Source organism: Castor canadensis, chromosome 6 (assembly GCF_047511655.1).
Source record: "Castor canadensis chromosome 6, mCasCan1.hap1v2, whole genome shotgun sequence".
In the NCBI taxonomy this organism is placed as follows: Eukaryota; Metazoa; Chordata; class Mammalia; order Rodentia; family Castoridae; genus Castor; species Castor canadensis.
The window spans coordinates 138,790,389-138,811,611 of record NC_133391.1 but is presented as its reverse complement, the minus strand read 5'-3'; the positions used below and the strand labels follow the sequence as shown (position 1 = coordinate 138,811,611).

The following is a 21,223-nucleotide window of genomic DNA, read 5'->3' as shown; positions in this document are numbered from 1 at the left end:
AATTTGCTGATGTACCATGGTGCTCAGCTGGTCTCTTCATGACTGAAAGTTATAAATTATAAGCTGTATCTTATTTAAAGGTACAATAGCATAGCAATTAAGTGTATGTGAACTCAAGCCTCACTATTTGAGTTCAAATCCTAGTGCCACCACTTACTAACTGTATGATTTCAGGGAAGCTGCTCAGTCAGGGACCTTGAATTTTCCCATCTGAGGATGACCTGATATCTGTACCCTACAGTTGTTTTGAAAATAAAATCAATATGCATGAGTACATGAGACTAAAAGCATTCAATACCATTAGCTATTATTATTTTATTCCAGTCTGAAAACAGAGCTGAAGCAATAACTAAAACCAGGAGGAGGTAGATATCAGTAGTTAATACCACCCACTCAGTTTGCATCAACCTTCAGTGTTGCCTAGGAAAATTCATATATATATATATATATATATATATGGATTAAGCATGTATATAAGATTAATAAATGAATTCTGCAGATTTCAAAAATGATTTAAAAAAGTAACAATGACACATGAAGAACTCATATGTTGAGAAAAACTAAACTGTTGATTAAAGCATGAACATTTCCCATAGTCAATGTAAAGACACAAAGGTTTTCTATATGGCTCATCTAAGAGACTATAGAAACATTACTGAATTCTTCATTTATTTCTAATATAATATAAAAATGAATTTAATAATGTAATTTATCCCAAGTTCTCATTTTTCTCTTTGTAATTCTTGGTGCTACTTTATCACAAAAATGTCACTATTACTAAAAAGATTAAAAAATAATTATTAACTCAGTTAGAGCATCAGTCACTAAGTAAGGACATGGAAGGTAGGATGGTCTAGAGGACAGAGACAGCATGCTTTTATTCTATAGTCATTGTCACCAAAAGGAGAAATAATATACAATATGACAACTGATGTTGAATAAAATTGCCACTGCAATTCTGATTCTTTAATAGGAAAAATAATCTCATGTCTTCTCTGAAACACAAAATTTTATGGCAAAAATTCTTTGGCCAACTGTCTCATAGGACACAGGACAGCAGGATATAACAAGCGATTTCAACCACATGTGAAGTGTTTTGGAACTGTGAAAAATCCAAATGTACTATTTTTTATTGGTAGGTGAGTTAATGATCTCAGACTTAACTTATGGCCAGTTGTCATACTGCTAAACTCAGATTGACATATTCTGATTAATGACTTTGAAGCCTATAGTAGAGGGAAAAAATGTTTTTTGATACATAGAAGGAGAAAGTTGCCTCAAACGTGTGCTATTTGTTTTCAATTCTTTATTAACATTTTCAGGTTCACATACTCTCTGTAACTTTATATGCAATTTCCATGAGTTACATGAGACGTAATTCTGGTAGGAGGTCTCTTTTGTAGGAACAAAAAGATGCAATTTATGTTAGAAGTGAGACTATCATTTGTATACTCATGAAATACCCAAGGTGGACACAGAAACAGCTTTTGCTATGGCATTAATCCCAGTCATTTGAGAAAAGGGTTGTATCCAGGAGCTGAAATTCAAATAATGAGTTTCAAATTCTCAAATAATGAGGAAGAATATATCACAACACAGAGGTTTTTCCTCTCAACACAGTATAAAATATTAAGGAACAGTTTCAGTTCCAAAGACAGCTCCCAATGAATCTACAGAATCTCATCAATATTCCTTCTTCATGTTTCTAGTGTTAGAAGTTGTGCTCCAAATTTAAATGACCACTTTGAAGGATAGGATGCTGCCAACATTTTTCAGTTTAAAAGCACGTATGCACAAATTCCTGTGGTTTAAAAAAAAACAAAAAGAAGTAGGGAAGAGGCCTGAATCTCTTTGTTTACACAGTGTCATCTGGTATAGCATCCCCAACTCCTGTTCATAAATAACAATCATGGCAACACTATGACATGATAAGAAAACAGCCAGTTTGAGGAGATGACCATGTCGTCTCCTCCCTCCCTCCAACTCTAACACAACACACACTTAGACACAAAAACATGCTGAAAACTTACTTGATTTTGGATTTATCAAAAAATCTCTTTCCCTAAGCAGGGGGAATTGAAACTTAAGCCTATGTTTTAATTTAATTTAAAACCTATTTCCCTTTTATAGAATATATTGGAACTTTCTCCTCTTCCAGAATAAATGTAAAAATGAAAATATGCCAACATGGAATATGTGCATGAAATTCTTTCTGCCAAATTTTTCAGATCTTATGCTCAAAATACCTTTGGCCTTTTGCTCAAAATATCTTTTGCCTTTCCTCCTATTACCTCCACACTTAGCTTAGTATTACTCCTAATTTAATTGTATCTCAGATGTTTGCTAGCATTAATATAACTCACAGATGTTTATTAAAGTTCAGATCACTGTATATGAAACTTGTTTGCCCCACCACCACTACATACCTTATTTCTGGAATAAGATTCATAATTTGTACTTTGAGCAAGCATACTGGTTCATTCTGGTCACGTGGGCCCATAAGCCCAAGTTTGAGAAGTACCTACAGTTGTTTATTATCATTATTATTACATATTTCCAATCTAGCTTCTATCTCTTTCTGCTCCAAATTCTAATAAGTGATTATTGGAAGAAGGCTTATCTTCGTGAAGAGAAATGGATAGTGGCTGATCTCAAATGAGAATGCACATTGTTTCTATGGCTATTTTATCACTAAAAAAATTTTAGAAACCTTCTGGAAATTTGAATGACCTATGCTACTTGTATGGTCTCAGGGAATATAAGTAAAATTCTATGCTCAAGGTAATCCTGAGTCTTATCTCTTACACTGTTCCTTTACACTAAAGCTATATTCTTAATTGTACCCTCCTTTCTCAATATCCTCACCATTAAATTTTCTTAAATTTCTATAGCTCCAGCTATCAGTTCACAATAAGTGTTATGGAAAAAAAAGAGTGCACCCCATAACACTAAATTAGGAGTTCTTACAATGAGCCTCAGTTTGGCAAAACCCATTACTATAAGACTCAATGTTGAGATGCTTATCTCCTGCTTACTGTTTGTGAGAGAAACTAATTTTCTATAAGAGGAAATGCCCGTTATATAGTCATGCTGCTTTTCCATGCCCTAAAATTTCAAATGTTATAAGCAGTCATGATATTAAGTTTTAGAAGAGCTATAACACTTTGAGATTGGAGAGGTTTGCACATAGGATATCATATGAACTTTATGCATACTGAGAGAGGATAAATGATACAAGGTATTAGTTTCAAAAACAGCAAATGTGCAGGAACTTTAATGAACCATATTTAAACATGGAAAACATTCTTTAGAAAGTACTACATCCTAATTACATTAATTACCTAGCTTTAAAAACTGCTGTTAAATAACCCTTAACTATAAAGGGGATTCTTTAAATACAAAAGAGTTCCATGGGGTCAGCAAGCATCTTCAGAAGAGTGACTCTTAGAGCAGTTCAAGGAAAACCTTTTAATCTAGTCGGATTGAATTTATGACTTACTGGGAAAACAGACCACCTGGGTAACCATATTCTGCATTAAATAAGCAAAGCTTTTGTTATTGTAGTAACTGACATTGTAGGAAATATAAGCAAATAAACTATATATTTTAAACAGTATTTTATACACATGTAATCATTTAAACTTATTATTCATTTAAAGTCAACCAAGTTTGAGGTTCCATTATGAGCCTGATACTATGCTGTATATTATTTTTACAAAAATTATTTCATTGAATCCTTATAGTTGAGATGAGGAAGCAGATGCATGTAGGCATTTCAGTCACAATTAAGAGATGGATAAAACATTAGAACTTACATCTATTTGTGTCCATGCATAGTGCCTTTTACCATTTGTTTTTGTCAAATGATCTGAAATCTTATCTCCAAATAGATAATATAGTTTCTGTATTAGTTTCCTGGGGCTGTTGTAATAAGTTGCTGCAAAATTGGTAGCTTAAAATACAGAAATGTATCATCTCTTAGTTTCTTCTCTGGATGCTGAAATTTAGGTGTTAAGTGCATTCCCTTCCAAAGCTCTCCAGGGAAGCATCCATTCCTTGCTTGTTTTGGCTTCTGGAGTCAGATTTCTTGGTTCATGGCTCATCCAGTTCATTCATCATTGAATCACCTTCTGTCTTCCACTAGTATATCTAATCTACTTTGCCTTTCTCTTTTTACAACTTTCATGATAGCATTTAGGGCTCACCTGGATAATCACGTTAATCTCATTTCAAGATTTTTAATTTAATCATACTGGAAAGACTTTATCATATAAAGTAACAATTCACAGGTTTCCAGGGAGTAGAAATTGAAAGCTTTGGTTGGCTATTATCCAGTTTTTACCAGTCTATTGGTCTTTTTCCAAATTCCCATGCATTCCATATGCAAAAGACATTCATCAATTCTTTAATATCCTGCAAAGTCTCCCCCCATTATAGCATAAATTAAAGTTCAAAACCTTATTTACATGTTATCAGTTCAAAAATGTCAAATGTCATAATCTAAATAATCTAAACCATGTATGAATGAGACTCTCATCATGATCTATCCTGAAACAAAATTATTCCCCATCAGTGAATCTATAAAACTAGAAAAGAAGCTATTATTTCCCAAAATACAATGGTTGGATAGGCATAGAATGCAGACATTCCCACTCCAAAAACAGAAAAATGTAAAGAAGAAAAAGGTCATAAGTTCCAAGCAATTTCAAAATTCAGAAGAGAAAATTCCATCAGGTTTCAAAGACCTGCTTAAGAGTCCTGCCTCTGGGCCCACAGTTAAGACTCTGTGCACACAGTTCTCCCTCTGTGCTCAAGGTCTGCAATCATAGTGTCCTTCCTTTTCTTTAATGATGGCTTATGTTTGTGGCTGAATAGTTTTATTCTGTTTATTCTACTATCTGTTGGTAGAATGTGGGGCACCTAACAGCCTTCCTTCATTTTGCCCTGTCTTTGTCCCTTTTTGGTCTAAATTGACAGTGTTTCTGTTGACATAAAATTTTCAAAACTTTGTGGGCCTCAGAATGTTGTGAGGATTTATACTGCCAAAGGATGAGCATAGTCCTTTCCCCAACCATCTCATTTCTCTTCCTAGATACTGTTGAGATGAGTGAGGAAGCCATCGGTCACATGTCTCATCTTTTCAGCACTAGCATAAAGTTATCTAGCCACACCACTGGCCTTCTCTTCAGAACATGCTATCCTAACAGTGAATCTCCTAATCTGAATAGTTTGAGAATTTCCCAAATCATCAAGTGCTGTCTCTACTTTGCTTAATAGCTCTGACTTCACTTTATCTTCTTTCTCTTGAATTTCACTATAAGCAAAAAGAAACCTGGCTGATCCTTCAACACTTGCCTTGGAAATTTTCTCAGCTAAATATCCAAATTCACAATTTACAAATTCTGTTTTCTACAATGATTACTAATCCTTCAGTTTCCAGGAACACACTCCCCATTTCTTTCTGAGTGCTCACTCCTCTGTGTATTCTAGAATGATCTATTCTTTTCCTACTCTAGCTTCTATAGCCACATTCTTTGGCTTATGTCTCCTTTGTTCATTTCCAAAGCCAGCAGCGTTGCATCTCTGAATCTTCTTTCTTGGTACCATCATCACCTTCAACATTCTGTCTATATCTAATCTCCCTCTGCCTCTCTTTTAATAAGGACATTGCTATGGCACTGAAGTCCCACTTAGAAAATTCAAGATAATTTCATCTCAAGGACATGTAAAATCTTCCATAAAAACTTTACCATAATGTAAATAGCTTTTGTAAATGTCACAATGTACCTCTAGAATAATAACAAAATAAAGATTAAACTGAAAGAAAAAAAAAAAACCTTTACCATATGAAGTAATATTCACAGTCCTGAATTAGGACCTGATGTCTATTACTCAGCATACTAATAGCTACTATTTACTAATATATGTATGCTCCTGGAATCTGGTCCTTAATTCATAAGATGATTATGCTGAACTAAAATATTGTTTTGGTTTAATTATTCATTTATGCATATGTGCATACATTGTTTGGGTCATTTCTCCCCCCTGACCCCTACCCCCTTCCTATTCCCCCAGCCCCTCTCTCTTCCAGGCAGAACCTATTCCAATTTTGTGAAATTGTAAAATACTTTAATAGTAATTTAGTTTGATACAGTGCACTTATTTCATAGATTAAATGTCTGAGGCTGAGATAATGTAAAGGACCTGCTTGCACTCATACAGTAAATATTTTGGCAAAGCCAAGACTACAATCCATATCCCTTTGTTCCTACTCTTTGCAGTACATTGGTCTCTCTCTCTCTAAAGGAGTTATCAAGAATTCTTCACCTTGTCTTTTTGTCTATTATCCAAGAATCTGAACACAATTCTAAATCCAGAAATATCTTATAGTCAGCAAGAATGTTAAAAAGTAAAGTTATTATTAATATCTCCTAAATATATTCAATAGTAATCTTATGATTACTATTTTCAAGAAATATGAAAAATGATCCATTTCATGATTACACAATTTTTATTCAGAATTTTGAATGAATGAGTACTTTACAGTCAGTTAAGTAATGATGGCTCTACTAACTACTTTTCCAGGTTCTCAGAATTGTAAAATTAAAATTGAGTGAATTTTAGAAAATCATTTACTTCAACCACCTCTTTTCAAGTAGATAGCACATTAATCTCATTTTCTAGAACAGATGACTGACCCAAAGAAAGTCTCAAAAACTCCATCAAAACCATGTGCTTGAAAAGAGTAGTTTGTTAATAATACGTAGAAAGAGGACCTATTACACACACCAGATACTGAATAAAAGGCTTACATGCAGAGATCAATGACATATAGTCTGCACCCTCAACAAATTTTCAGTTTATGAGAAAATTAGATGGGTAAACAGTCAACTAATCAAATGTAAAATTGTGTTATGATGGCAAGCCCAGGGTTTGGGGGATGGGCACAAGTTTTGTGAAGACAGAGTAGTCAGAAAGGCTTCCTACAAATAACATCTATCTGAAATACACAAGGAAGAAGAACAGGCAATAAAGGCAGGGACAACACTGTAAGCAGATCTTTCAGTCTGCTATGGCTGAACATAAGTGGGGGGAAGGCACATTCTGGAAGTGAAATCAACTGAGTATCTGTAATGATATTCACGGGCTTGAGAAGAAGCAAATCATGAGGACCTTACATGGCATAGGAAGGAATGTAGATATTCTGAAGACATGAGGACATTGGGAATAAACTGAAATATCTAATAGGTATATTAGGTATCTAAGAGGGATACTGCGTACGTGTGCAACTTACAAAGACCAGACTGACAAAGATCAGGGAGAATTCCTAATAGGATTCTTTGAAACAGAATAATAGGGTTCTATTAATAATATACCAAACTAAGACACACATATTTGGACTGTCTTAAGCAAAACAAGGTAGATCATCCTAGGCAAGACTTGGCTAGGTTTGAATATTGACTCACTTGTGCTAACTGTATAACTTCAGTCTGGTACCATAACTTTCAGGCTACATTTTCTCATCTAAACATAGTAAGAAGTAACAATGACTATCTCTCCCATATCACAGTATTTTTCTAAGGGTCAATTGATGAAAACATTAACGTGTTTTACAAAGTATAAAACAAAGGTAGATGGTATATTATCATTTTTTACCTAATTTTTAAAAATTATTACATAAAATGTATGAATCTTTTAAGATGATGGTATAATTAATAACAATACAAGTTAGTCATTGCTTAAAGGCTAATGAGAACTAACATTTTTGAGCTCTTAAAATGTGCCAGGTTCTGTATTTACAATTATATACATGTTTTATATTTTTATTATATATTTATATATTTTTATTATATATATATATATATATATATATATATATATATATATAGTCTCAATTGTAAATGCATGAACCCATCATCCTAGCAATGATATAGATGATATTATTATCTTAGCTGCAGAAACCAACATCTGGGGAGTAACTTGGCCAAGAACACATAGCTGTAAGTTTTAGAATTCAGATTTTACACCAAGAAGTCTGAGGCCAGAGCTCAAGGTTTCATTAGTGGATGTAGTTGTATATACACTGTCAGTACCCTGCTCCAAGTTTGTTTAAAAAACACTTAAGTATACCGTTTTGAAAGAAAAAGAGCTGTAGTCTACTTTGTTTCTTTTTCTAGTCACCTAAATCAAGTAAATCTAAGACAATTTAGACCAGGAATGACAAGAACAAATACACAACTGGAGTTAGGGATATTGATGCCCTAGTAGTGCCTTTTGGGAATCAGCTTAGAATTACAAACCCCCTTCACAGTGATACACATATTAAGAACTTTTTAAGTAGGAAGTATTTTAATACTTAAAGTAATGATCATTTGACGAATGAGGAATGCTAAGGATGATGTCATTTAGTGACGATCAGAAGAACCACATCTTTCTCATGTCCTTAGTGTTAAATTAGTTGTTTTCTTTAAAAATTAGGCTACAATTTTTGCTATTTACTATATTTATATGTTCTTTCTTTAAAAAGTAAACAATGATAATAAAAATAAAAGTCAATTTTAAATGAAAACCATGTTAATGTAATAGTTCACTAGAAAATTTAGGTCCTTTATTGTGGGGCTATTTATATACTTTCCTTTTTCATGATAAGAAATTCTAATATTCTTTATTTTGTATGCCCATCAGCCAGCAAACTGTGCTTACTCTGTTGGCCTACCTTTCATTTTTTGAAAACTTTACATTTGATTCTGTACCCATATGTTTCAGTGACTTACTTTAGGATGTTCTTATTCCTTTCTTTTCATTTAAGTCCATATCTAGCTGGAATACCTTCTCCTTAGTGTGACTTCTTGATGTCATCCCTCTCTCCCTCAGACAAAGGTTGCTGTTTACTTAAATTTCTGCTCTGCTTATTGGCATTGAGTATAAACAACATTCTATGATCTTCCAACCCTCCATCATAAGCTCCTGTCTCTTCCTGCAGATTGCAAACCTGTGAGGTGGGAGCTAAGAAGATCACAGTCATGAGATAAAAAATAAGAAATAACTACAGGATTTACTGAGAGCTAGTATCAGTGACAATCCTACTCCAAAATCATATCATAACTTGATATATAAAATAAAAAAATATTTAATTATTTATCCCTTTGATATTTCAAGGTTACAGGTTATATTGCTATAATTCTTTTTTCTTTCTTTTAATCTTTTGTAGCTTGTGTCCTTAAGGATATTTATTATCTTCATTATTTTTACACCTTTGCTTTCTCAAGTCATCTTTCAACTTTCTTTAATTTTTTGGGTTTTTTTTGGTGATACTGGGGTTTGAACTCAGGGCCTCAGGTTTGCCAGGCAAGTGCTCTACCACTTGAGCCACTCCACCAGCCCACCCTTCAATTTTCAAATATCTGCTACCAGTCTTGTAAAAAATAAAAAGAAACAGTTCTCTACTCCTTCCCTCAAACTTCAGAACTTTATGAATGCCACAATTCCAAATAAATTTCAGGCAGTTCTAATATTTCCCTTTATTAAAGAGGCTACATTCTTGCCTCTTTCCTCATTTACAGAGTTGTTAATTTGCAATTAATAATTAATTTGCAAATAACAGATAAATAATAATACACAAATTAATAACTTGTTACTTTGCAAATAATAATGCATTGCTTTCCCATGCAACATAAGAAAGCATCATACTTACCTTTTTTGTATCATATGCACTTGATGAAGTATTATTGTGCGCCAGGCAGCCATTAAGCTGTTTACATATATTGACTGATTTCTCCAAACATCTGCCAAATCCAGCCTCAGGATGCATTCTCCATACCTCCTGGAAGAGGTAGCTTGCTCTCCCCTAGTTTCCTTCCTACCACCTTTTCCAAAGACTTCTCTAGCTATGCTGATTGTTTTCTGTTAAGTCATTCTGCTTGCTTGTTTCTCCCATAATTCTCACCACAGTGTTCCATATCTCTTAGTTTACTTAGAGTGTGAGCTCCCCGGGAGCAGAAGTGACAACTTCTAACAGCACATCTACACAGTGCTTCACACAGTAGCTGATAAAAAGCAGGCACTTGCCATTTCTGAGTGAGTTAATGAAGGATTAAATGATCTTATTTAATCTTTACCATGTAAGAAACAGGTAGTAGTGTTAAAATCTTTGTTGTACTGATGACAATTTGCCCAAAGCTGAACACACTCTTGTCTCACAGTCTGCATCCAGGCCTGTGACTTCAAAGCCCTCCTTCACTCTAGGCCCATACTTTGAAGCAAAGCCCACTCTTTACTCACTCTATGGTACAATATCTTTAACAGGATCTGGTTGATACTCTGGCTGTGAGGACTTCTATGGGATTCCTCTTAGATCACAGGTTCTCATTTCAGCTAATTTAACATCATCAAATGCCAGGGCTTGGGTTATATTTCCCTCACACCTTTCTTGTCATGTCAGCCCTTTTGCAGTGCTACTCATTAGCCTGATCTCTTTCCTTGGAGTTCAAAACACTTGTCTTCATCACTCCTACAAAGCATCTCCTCTTTCTTTCACAGTCTGTGTCTAAACACTCTATAGCTTATCCTGCTTTTCTGCATTTCCTCTGGCTTCTAATATTTTCCTAATGGGTTCTTTACTATTTCTTTTGCTTCCTGGATGTCAGCATTTTTCACCTGACTACATCATTTATGTTCAGCAGGCTTTTATTCTATAAGGTGATTAGCATCCTCAGTAACTTACAGAATGACATCCTTATACAAAAACTTTGAAATATCTGTATATTCCACAAAAGCCCTCCCCAATATCATTATAGTTACTAATGCCATTATAAAAATATCTCATTTTTGATGAAAAAGTATGCAAATAAATCATGTGCTACCACTTCCCTGTATTACAGAATATTAATTATTCTTTTAAAATAATACGGTCAGTAAAGTAGTTACTTAAAATTTAAAAACAGTTGAAAAAGATTGGCTTTTAACATTATTACATAACAGATAAATTTAATATACATAAATAGCCAGAGTCTTCATATAATAAAAACAAATATAACTCAGTAATTAGTTCCTAAAAGTTCTTTCTTGGAAGAAGTATGGGAACAAACTTACATATTGATTCAGACCCTAACTCCTGTTGTGTTTCAAAATATTTCTAATAAGAACATGAGCGTTTCTATATTTTGTCACCTGAAGTACATATGCATGAATTTTTTGCAGTGATTCCCCATTGGTAACCAATATGAATGAGAAAGTGGGTTCTTATAACTTTGGCTGGGCTATACAAAAGAGCTTGATAATCTTTATTACATTCTAAAAGTTGGGAGTATCAAAGACCTCTAAATCATCACTCATCATCTACTGCAGTAGAGAAAACTACTTATTGTATTTCCTAAGCCATCTTTACTTTCTTTCTCTTGCGGAAGACCAGAAAAAGGTTAAAGGTAGGGAAAGTGGCAAAGTAGCAAGCAGCTAATACAAGTTCTTTAAAAAAAAAAAAAACTTAAAAGAAAGGTAAAATGAATCTGCAGAAAGAGATATTGGGCACAGAATTTAACCTGAAGGAAGAATGCAGAATGATGACCTAAAAAGGATAGTCTGCATCTACTCTCAGCAAGTCATTTATCAGGGGCTGATCCACTTCATTAGATGCAGAGTTTTAAAGAAATTCACCCAGGAGGGACCAAGAGGTACCTACAGTTGGGATGGGGAAGTTCCTGAGTCTCGCTGACATAAGGAAGTCCACAGTCAACAAAAAGAAAGGTATGGGGACCACACCCCCAATTTCCCCACCCTCTACCTCCTTCCCTAAGGGCGAAGGGGACAAAATGAACTCCATGTTCCAGACAGCCAATGTACATGAGTGAGAAGTCCTGTAAGAAGATACTAAGAAAAATAATAGTTATTAAAATCAAATGTAATTTGGCGAAGTCTAAGTTTACCAACTATAGGAACCCCAAAGTTTAAATGAAATTATTTTGTTTTAGTTGTTAAGTGGAGGCTGATGGTATAGCTCAATGATAGAACACCTGCCTAACATGTGGAGGCTGTGGATTCATCCCCATCACCACAATAAATAAATGAATAAATAAATAAATAAATAAATTGGCCTAGAGACTGGGATAAGGAAGAATTAACTGGACAGTCAGAATAAGAAGACTACGTTAAATTTAAGTTGTTGTTTTATTCATAGAATGTAAACTATTTTAGATATTACATATCCCAAAATGTCTGGGCCTCTGGAACTGAATGTCACTTGGGGTGCAAAGTAATAAATAACTTTCCCTGGCCTCGAAGGTATGAAGTGGGTTTGGAAACAATGCAGAAAGTAAAACAACAACAACTAACAAGTAAAAAATAAAGGAGGAGAAAATAATAGACTGGTAAAGGAGTAACCCATGATTTACAGTACCTCCAAAGCAGGGTTGTCACAGAGTGCCTCAAAACAGAACTATTAGGAAAGCAGTTGAGCTGTGAAGTGTAAGGACTCTATGAAGATGACAAGTTATGTTCATTATAGGAGTAAAGCCTCAAAAAAGATTAAGGATAAAACAACATACATGTTTATCAATAAAGCATCTTAATAAAGTCCTCGAAAGAAAGTAAGAATTATAGAAAAAACATTCTAATCTTGCAGTTGCAGTTGATTCGAATGTTTTTAATTCTTAAAAACATTCTAATCTTGCAGTTGCAGTTGATTCGCATAATACAGAATTAGGCAGCAGTTGTGGTAAAAGTGTTAAGTTTGTCTAGTTAACAATTGTTTAAAAGTTTAGCACATCAATTTCGTTGATATCTTATCTTCTACTAGGTTTGGTTAGATGATTCATTGAGATCTCAATGACATCATTCATTGTAGGAAGCATGCCAAACATTTGAAAATTCCTCATTAATGATAACACATTCTGACAGATTGGGTATAGGTAAAGTTAGACAGATTTGGGTTGAAGAATTATTAGGTGAACTATAAAATAAGGCAATGCTTTACTGCCAGCACTATGAATCTATCAAACAGTAATTGGATGCACGTGTTAGCAGCAGTAAAAAGTCACTGTCCAGTTGTCCACCTTACATGGGAATCTACTCTGAGTGTCTTCTTTGATTTATTGTTCCAATTAGAACACAGTGTTCAAAGAAAGAACATAACTGACCTTATTTAAAAGCAAGGGAGCCCTTAAGGCCAGTATGTTGTGGGTGACCTGGAACCCTTGCAGATAACTTGAAAGTTTCTATCTGTGAAAAACTGAACAGATTATGTACTGTGTTTTAAACAGATTCTGTAGAACATCAAAATTTTGTTTTCATTTATTCAGAATTAGTGCGTCAGTGGTGCTTGGCTTCCTGAGATGCTGGTATATTTCCTTTTGCTAATTTTAAAGGCATATCTCTAGATTATTCTTTGTTATCCTGACTCTCAGGCACAGGTAAAGGTAATATGCACTGAGAAAAAAGGAGTGCCAATAAAATCTGCAAAACCAAATAACAAGTACTATTGGCCAAGTGGCAAATGTAAAATACCTTAAATGATTGCAAAATACCAAGAAATATTTTGAGACAAAATGAAGATTATTATTTCTCTAGATTGTGATAAAACTGTATTAAAATAAAATAAATATGAATTGTATACCCAATCTTACTACAAAATTAAAAGAGGTCTTTAATTTCTGTGAGAGAAATGTTACTATTTGATTTACTTATATTAAGCAAACATCAACTATTAATGTGGACAAATGTTGGAACAGTAACACTAAAACTGTCATCTGAATTACTCTTAATTGCAAAGTTCACAGAATTAATAGTAAGATAGATTAAAATCACTTTGAACTAATACACATGTATTACTTTTCCTTCTGAAACATAATAAAGAAATATCACTTGCACTACAATTTTGGATAAGCATACTGACTTAAGGCTCAGGAAAGATGTAGATATTCAAAGGCAGCTCATAAATGTGAGGAACATTAGCTCCATTTCAAATGAGCTGTCAACTTTTTTTTCTAGCATTTTGGCTTGTGGAAACGTTTGGGTAATAAATGGGGTTTGCCTCTGAGTGCTCATTCATGTCTATTGTAAGTTCTTCAAATTCTAAGGAAATGCACTGGAATAAGGTTTTATGCTATAAACTGGATAGTGATAATGTGGAAAAAATGTGGAGTTTCTTTGATTTTATGACATTCCTTCTCCTTCTTCTTCTCCGTTGACTATTACTACTACTATTACTCTTACTATTACTAATAAAATTCATTTTGAAAGCATGGACTTTTAAAGAAAGGCCATACCTTTGGGTAGTAAGTGACTGAAACACCCAAAATCTACAGATTGGTGTCTCTGAATATTTCTCCTCCAATACTGTCATGTGATTCCTGCCAACTGTTTTCTTCTACTGGGTGGTTATAAATCAGGTTTATGAAGAGGAAACTCTCAAATTGTGCATTTTTAATGGATTTATGATAAAGCCATCAAAGTGGAGGGTCCATATGGTAGGAATGCAGTAAAGGTAATAGGACAGTGTCATGTAAACATTAAATGCAGTACCTCTACCTTCATAAATCCTTTATGCTCATGATTAAATGCTGCCGGTTATAAATTATACAACCAAATTCAAGAAGTAACCACAATTTTAAAGATATCACCCAGGGAAGCTATAAATCGTCTATAGGTTTTCTTCCCAGAAAACTCTAGAGGAGTCCTTATTTTCTTCAACAATTATTTTTCTCATTTTCAACTTCCTACAATTAGCTGTAGTCCTGATTAAACTGTAATAATACAAACCTTTAACCCTAGACAATAATCTGTCAGGCTTATGTGATAAAGTACCTTTTTGATTTGCAGTCTAATTTTAAAGCATTTTTAATATATATACCTTTAGGTCTCTGAGATGTTGTTCTCTTTTAGAGTCATATATTAGAAGTTTGTGCAATAGTCTAAGTTCCCACAGGTATTTACAATCAAATTGTTTTATTACACGTGGGAACAATTAAGCATTTGGCTCTCAGCTGTAAACAATTACTATACACAATGACATTCATGGATTTTTCTTAAACAGTCATGTATTTCTAATGACCTCTGTTAACATAAGTGAGATTGATGTATGTGTACTTTGTGTGTGTCCATAAGCAATTATATTCCATAACATAATATCAAGAGAGAGGCTTCGTGTAGATAGTGCACTAACATCGGCTGATACCACTTGGCTGTCTGCAATGATTATCTCTAACATATTTTGCTTCTGTTCCACTGTCATATTACTTCTTTTCTAATTTAATTATAAAAAGTCTTATTGCTCACTGCGAGAAGCAAGTAAGGTTTTGGATAATGTGTTGTTAGTAGATTTAAGGTGTCTAAATCTAGTGTTCAAAGTAGCAGACCAGAATAGTGTATAGAGAGATAAACAAAAAGGCTTAGGCTTGTATCAGTTTCTAGTTGAGTGACCGTTGACAATTTACTTTCTTCAGCCTTAGATTTCATGTTTGAAAAATATGGATAATTATATATAAATAAAGACCTATTATGAGTATGAATGAGATATATATTTAAAGAAATGGGGCTCATATCACATGCTCAGCACATACTAATTTCTTCATTGTTTCCCTTGCTCCTTTCTCAGAAAGACCCGTAAGGTCTGGGATTCTCTTTGGGAATATCCATCTTCAATTGTCTCAAGTTTGAGGATACATTTTCCTTTCATTAGATTCCGCTTTTCTTCAAGTGACAACCATGGGAGAAGCTCACAGCTGTTTTACTCACATCCAGAAATAAGTCAACCAGTCCAATTGCAAGGGTACCTTACCTAACAGCTGTATCCAGCCTTTCTAGGAGGCCAGAACTGGAGCTCAGTGGTAATGTTTCAAGGGCAAAGCTCTAGATGTAAGGAATGATAAAACAAAACCTAAATGAGTCTGCACATATCTAGTGACAGATACACCACAGCTATTCTAAATTATTCAAGCTTTCTCAGACTTCTAGCAGGAGAAACATAATTCATTTCTGCTCTCTTTATTCTACTCTAATTTAATGGCAAAGTGCAAACAAAAACTATAACCCTTCCTAAAAAAAAAAAGTAGTTACAATAATCACCCAAATTGAGAAGAGTCTTTAGCACATGTAGCATTTTTAGAAACGGCCACATTCTGGGAAGTAGCTTCAGAGGTAGAAGTTAAAAATGATTTTGCAATACTTAATACTTATGGGTGATTGCCTTACTTCCCTTTTGCTAGCATTTTGCTGGCAAAAAGCCTGTAAAACAGTTTAATTATCCAGGACATCACAAACATATAACCCTTTAGATAAGCTGTTATTCTATTTTAGCAACAATAATACTAGGGTCAACAGTAACAAAGAAAATTAATCTCCAAATAAGCAAACCTGAAAATACCAGTTTTGTGTATTGAGAATATTAATAACCTGTTTAGGAAAATGTTACTGAAATGTGGTTTTGAGACAAGGAACCAACACTCTTCAAAGGTGAGATCCTAACAGGCTACCATTTGGTGGGCTGGCTAGCTGGCTACCCTGTAGGCATGACAAAAGTTTGTTCACATGTAATTATGCAACATTTAGACAATATCCTAATGATACCATGTAGCTCAGTTGAATCAGTCCAGTTGACAATTACAGCAGCATTCTGATTACTGGGCCACATGTGCAATTAAGGCTTTTTGAACTTGCACTTTTCACTTGTTAGGTTTTGATACACATGTTCTTAGAAAGCTTAAATTAGTTATGGTTTGACCATATTTAGCAGTGTAAACCCCTCCCCCTTTTGTTTTTAACCATGACTTAAGATTTTATTACCATATAATATATTTGGCTTATAATTTTATAAAAGACTATCAAATAATTCATAGTAACACGTGGATGAGATATTGTATATTTTGACCAGCAAGATTGGATATTTGTCATACTTGTTTATACAATAAAACTTGCATACTTTTCTCTTTTCAGATAGTTTATATTGTAAAAATAAACTTCAGTGTGTTCCCTGGAAATAATTTTACTAAGTAGTTAATTACAGTGATCATTATTGTACTTGCATAAAGTGAAATAGTACAGGTTGGTCATTATGTCACATCATAAAGACACTTAAAGTATAGCAATGGTGAAATCAAATTATTATCAAAAATATAAAAAAGGTGTCAGCTGAAGGCAACATTATAAAATTTTACAATGTATCTTTGAATTTTCCCCAAGAACTAAAAATACAAATAAGTTCAGTTCATTGGAATTTTTTTTTAATTCATAGCTTACTCTGTCCAGCCCAGTGTTTGGCCAGGTTCTTCTCTCTCCTTTTAACTGGATGTCACCACACTATTTTGTTTTAAAGTAAACAAAATATTAAACTTTAATCAGCAAACCATAAAGACTGTACATAGTAGCTAATTAGCACAGGTAGTCAATGACTGTCAAGCAAAAAAACCATTACTGACATTACTTTAGCCACCTTCGATGAATCAGAATGAAAAAATATATAGATGGTAGCATACTTAATATTTCTAGTGCTGTACCTGAAATGGAACACTTTAAAATACTTCCACGAATAATTTTATTACTGGTAAACATATTGCTAATTTTAGTAAATAGGATCAAAGAATGAGGAGAAACAGAAGTTAATCTTAAGTAAGTCCCCAAAGAAGAAAATTAAGTCTTAACTCATGTAAATCTGTATTTAAACATAAAATGTTAAATTCTGGTCAACTTTTATTTTCATTAGTACCTGTTACTTTCTGGACCAAGGAATCTTGAAATGTAAGATTCATGTATTTAAGTTAGCTGGTAAATATATGCTTGGAATTCCTAAATAACTAAACAAAAATGTTCCCTTGGAAGGTGGCTTGGAATTTTACAAAGAGATAAAGCTAATGGTAATTAAAGATATTTAAATGTCATTGTCTACTGTCTTCAGTGTGCCATTACATAGCCTTGGGATCTTTTTAAATAACAATCAATAGAGGATGAATAAGTCTCCCCACTTGAAAGTAACTAGGAAAGGGAGCCAACAGAATATTCTGGCTTGGCTGGATTGATTCAAGAATAGACACACTATCCACCCCTCCTCTCTTCATTCTCCTTCTCCCAATGCAGCCCACACCCTTGCAAGAAAGAAAAAAGGAAAGACAGCGAGAAAGGAAAAAAGAAAGAAAGAAATCCAAGGATCCTGGGCAGAATTTGTACAGAGGAGGAAACCTCACTCTATGGGATAAACTACAGCCATGGAAACAGACTTATGACTTTTACTTTGAAAATAAAAGAATGACAATGAAATTTGTGTGAGGTCTGCGTGAATCCAGTCCCAGATGTTTACAATGCTGCAGTAGTATGGCTCTGCAATATGAGAGGTTTCAGAAGAAACAGTACAGCAGGACACCACAAAGCAGCGCATATGCTATTGACAATGCAGACATGAGCATCATGTTACCAAGAGAGAAGGCAGGCAGAAGACGAATAGCAGCAGTGGTGCCTGCAATGCTAACTTCATGGACTGCAATCACTCAAACCAACATGAGGGACCCAAAAGGGGGGAAAAACAAGCTAGAAAAAAAAAAAAAAAAGCTTTTGCTCCTATCTAGAGGTGGTGGGGAAAAGGGGTGGGGGTGGTAATGGTGGAAGTGACTTTTTTTCTTAAATAAAGTTTCCGTAAAGCCCTTATAATTGACAGCGGATAATCATTTTCAGCTTGAGGAGCCTGTCCCCAAACTCTCAAGATTGCCAACGAAGGGAAACAAAATGTGTTTACTTGTGCCATTTCCAGAAGGGAGGGAAAAGGGACCTTCGGATGAGACGCGGAAAGCTTTGGAGACAGAAAAGGGAATCTGTGGTGCAACTCTAGGGCGCCCTGCGTGGTCCGGCGAGTGACAAAAGTAGCCAGCAGGGGCGGAGAGGGTGGCAAGAGGGTGGGGGTGTGAAGGCATTGCGTGTGAAGGTATTGCTCCGAGGCGGGGGGCGGAGGAGGGATGCAGGGGCACAATGTATACACGGAAGGGGGGGTGATTTAGTGTGAAAGTATTCCACTTAATCATTTTACAGGGGTTGGGGACGTAAATATTTAGCTGGTCACATCTGGAACAGATTTTCCCCCCCGTGTGGGGTGGGGGTGGATAATTGGAAGGAGGGGAGCACGCATTTGTTACTTACTGTACGGGCAGTTCTCCTTCTTGGTACCGCTGACCTTCCCGTTCTTCTCAATCTTGAGAAAGTACTTGGTGAAAGAGAATAGCTTTCTCCAGCGGACGTCTCCTTGGAGGTGATTGTAGCTCCGCACATGCCTCCCCGCACTGGAAGGAGAGGAGAAGGAAGAGGAAGAGGAAGAGGAAATGTTGGTGGCCTCCGGTGACACCATGTCCTGACCAAGGGCTTGGCAGGTGACAGGGATGGAAGACACCAAGAACAGCAACAAGAAGCAGCAGCAGCAGCCGGGCAGGTGGGGAAAGGCTGAGGCACAATGTGTCAGTATCCATTTCCACATTGTACTGAAACTCTCGGCACTGGAAATTGTCTCATCAGAAGGAACATACTGGAAGGGTAAGACCTGGTGCAAGGCAAAGAGACAGCTGGAGGTGGTGGCTGCTGGTTAGCTCCCTCTGGGCGCGGATCTGGCTAGAAGTGAATGCACCAACATCCATAACTCCTCGGAAGGGCCGGCTGCCTCTCCTCACTCCGTTCTTCGGTCCACTGCCTTCGCCTCTCCAGTCTCCGGGTGAATGGTGGACGTGGGTGGCCGCAGCAGTAGGAGCTGGTGGTGTTGGTCACCAGCGCTCTTCGCTCCCCCAGGAGTTACTTTGTTCTCTTCTTCACCATGTTACATGCGAGAGAAAAAAAAGAAGTCTAAAAAACAGATGACAGCACGGTGAACAAAACCCAAAAAGAGTGGGGTGGGGGTGGGGGGAGAGATCTGCGCCCCTCTGCTGTTGACACTTTCTGGTCCCTCTCTGCAGAGCCCCAGCCTGATGGCCACTTCTAAAAGTGCGTCCTTTTGGAGTTGTCAGAACTGGAGGCAGCTGCCCGCTCGCAGTTGTTTTCTTCTCCCTCTTCCTTTCTCTTTTTGGTGGTGCCTGTTGATGTGAAGCCTCCAGAAAGTCACTTCTTGTTTGGGGGGGTGGGGGGGGATGGCGGCTGGTGTTTTGTTTGGCCCTATCTCCCACCCGCTTTCCTTTTGGAAAGCCCGCTTGTAAACAGGTTGAAGCCCGGAATCTAAATGTCAGTGATTCTAAGCCAGAGGTGGGCTCTGCCTCTGCCGGTCAAACCTCATTTGCAGGGGTGGAGAAGAGGGGGGAGGGGGTCAATCGGTGGTGGGACATCTGAAACCCTCGGCTGCTGGGAACGCCAGCGAGAGGGAGGGGGGAAGGGGCCGAGAGGGGGGAGAGCAGGGGAGCTAGCGGAGAGCGCGATGCCTTTGCAGGGAGCTGGGGGCTGCCGGGTGCCTTGGTCGCCGCCGCCGCAGGCGCAGTGGCCGCCGCCTCCAGCTCAGGCTAATTGCCGTTAAAGCGTGCGGCGCTCGCAAAGCGCGGCCACCGGCGCGAGCTGTCCTGTGCTTTCCCAACTTTGCTGTCTTCCAGTCCCAGCCACTCCCCTCTGGGGAGCCCCTTTCTCGCTAGTTTTCCAACACAGGATTTTTTTTTTTTTTTTTTTTTTTTGGCAGTGAAGTACTTGAGAGCCACCTGAAGCCTGGTGCCCCCCTCTCTCTCTCTCTCTCTCTCTCCCCTCCCTCTCTCCCTCTTTCCCCCTCTCTCTCTCTCTCTCCTCTCTCCCTCTCTTTCTCTCTCTCTCCCCCCTCCCCCGGCTTTCTGCCTGGGCAGAAAGCAGAAGATTCTGAGGATAAAACTCTTCTAAACAGCAGATTGCAGATTATAAATGGGTCGGAGCGAGCACAGCAAAGGGAGACATAATTAGCTTCCTTTCCTTCTCTTCTGCCAGCTTCCAAGGAGGTCTCCGCTTTAATGAATCACTGATTTCTCGCTTCCGTTACTGAAGTAGAAAGTTCACACTTTGGCCCTCTCTGGCTTTTAAGCTCAGGGAGATTTATCGTCACCCTTAAAAGTCGTCTCTCTTTTGGCGCAAATGAAATCAGGGACGTAAACGACCGATTTCTAATTGCTAACATGAGTCCTTTACTGAATCACGCGTGCACTTCAAAGTGAACGCACTTTATTGAGATCGCAAAGAGTTTGGCATACAATTTGGCCGAAAACCCGGCTGTCTGTTTTCTTTTCTATGCAATTTCCTTTGCATTTTACCATAAAGGGGCGTT

At 36.5% G+C, this 21,223-nt stretch overlaps 1 protein-coding gene across 1 annotated transcript in view; it reads right to left on the bottom strand.

Annotated features, from left to right (window-relative positions):
- Positions 1 to 20,591, bottom strand: part of Fgf10 (fibroblast growth factor 10) — an 85,416-nt gene extending 64,825 nt beyond the window's left edge. Inside the window, exon 1 of the mRNA XM_020155402.2 lies at positions 19,111 to 20,591. Coding sequence (XP_020010991.1) covers positions 19,111 to 19,441 — 331 coding nt within the window. The 5' untranslated portion in view covers positions 19,442 to 20,591. The remainder of the gene's footprint in view (positions 1 to 19,110) is intronic.
- Between the last annotated feature and the right edge of the window lie 632 nt (positions 20,592 to 21,223).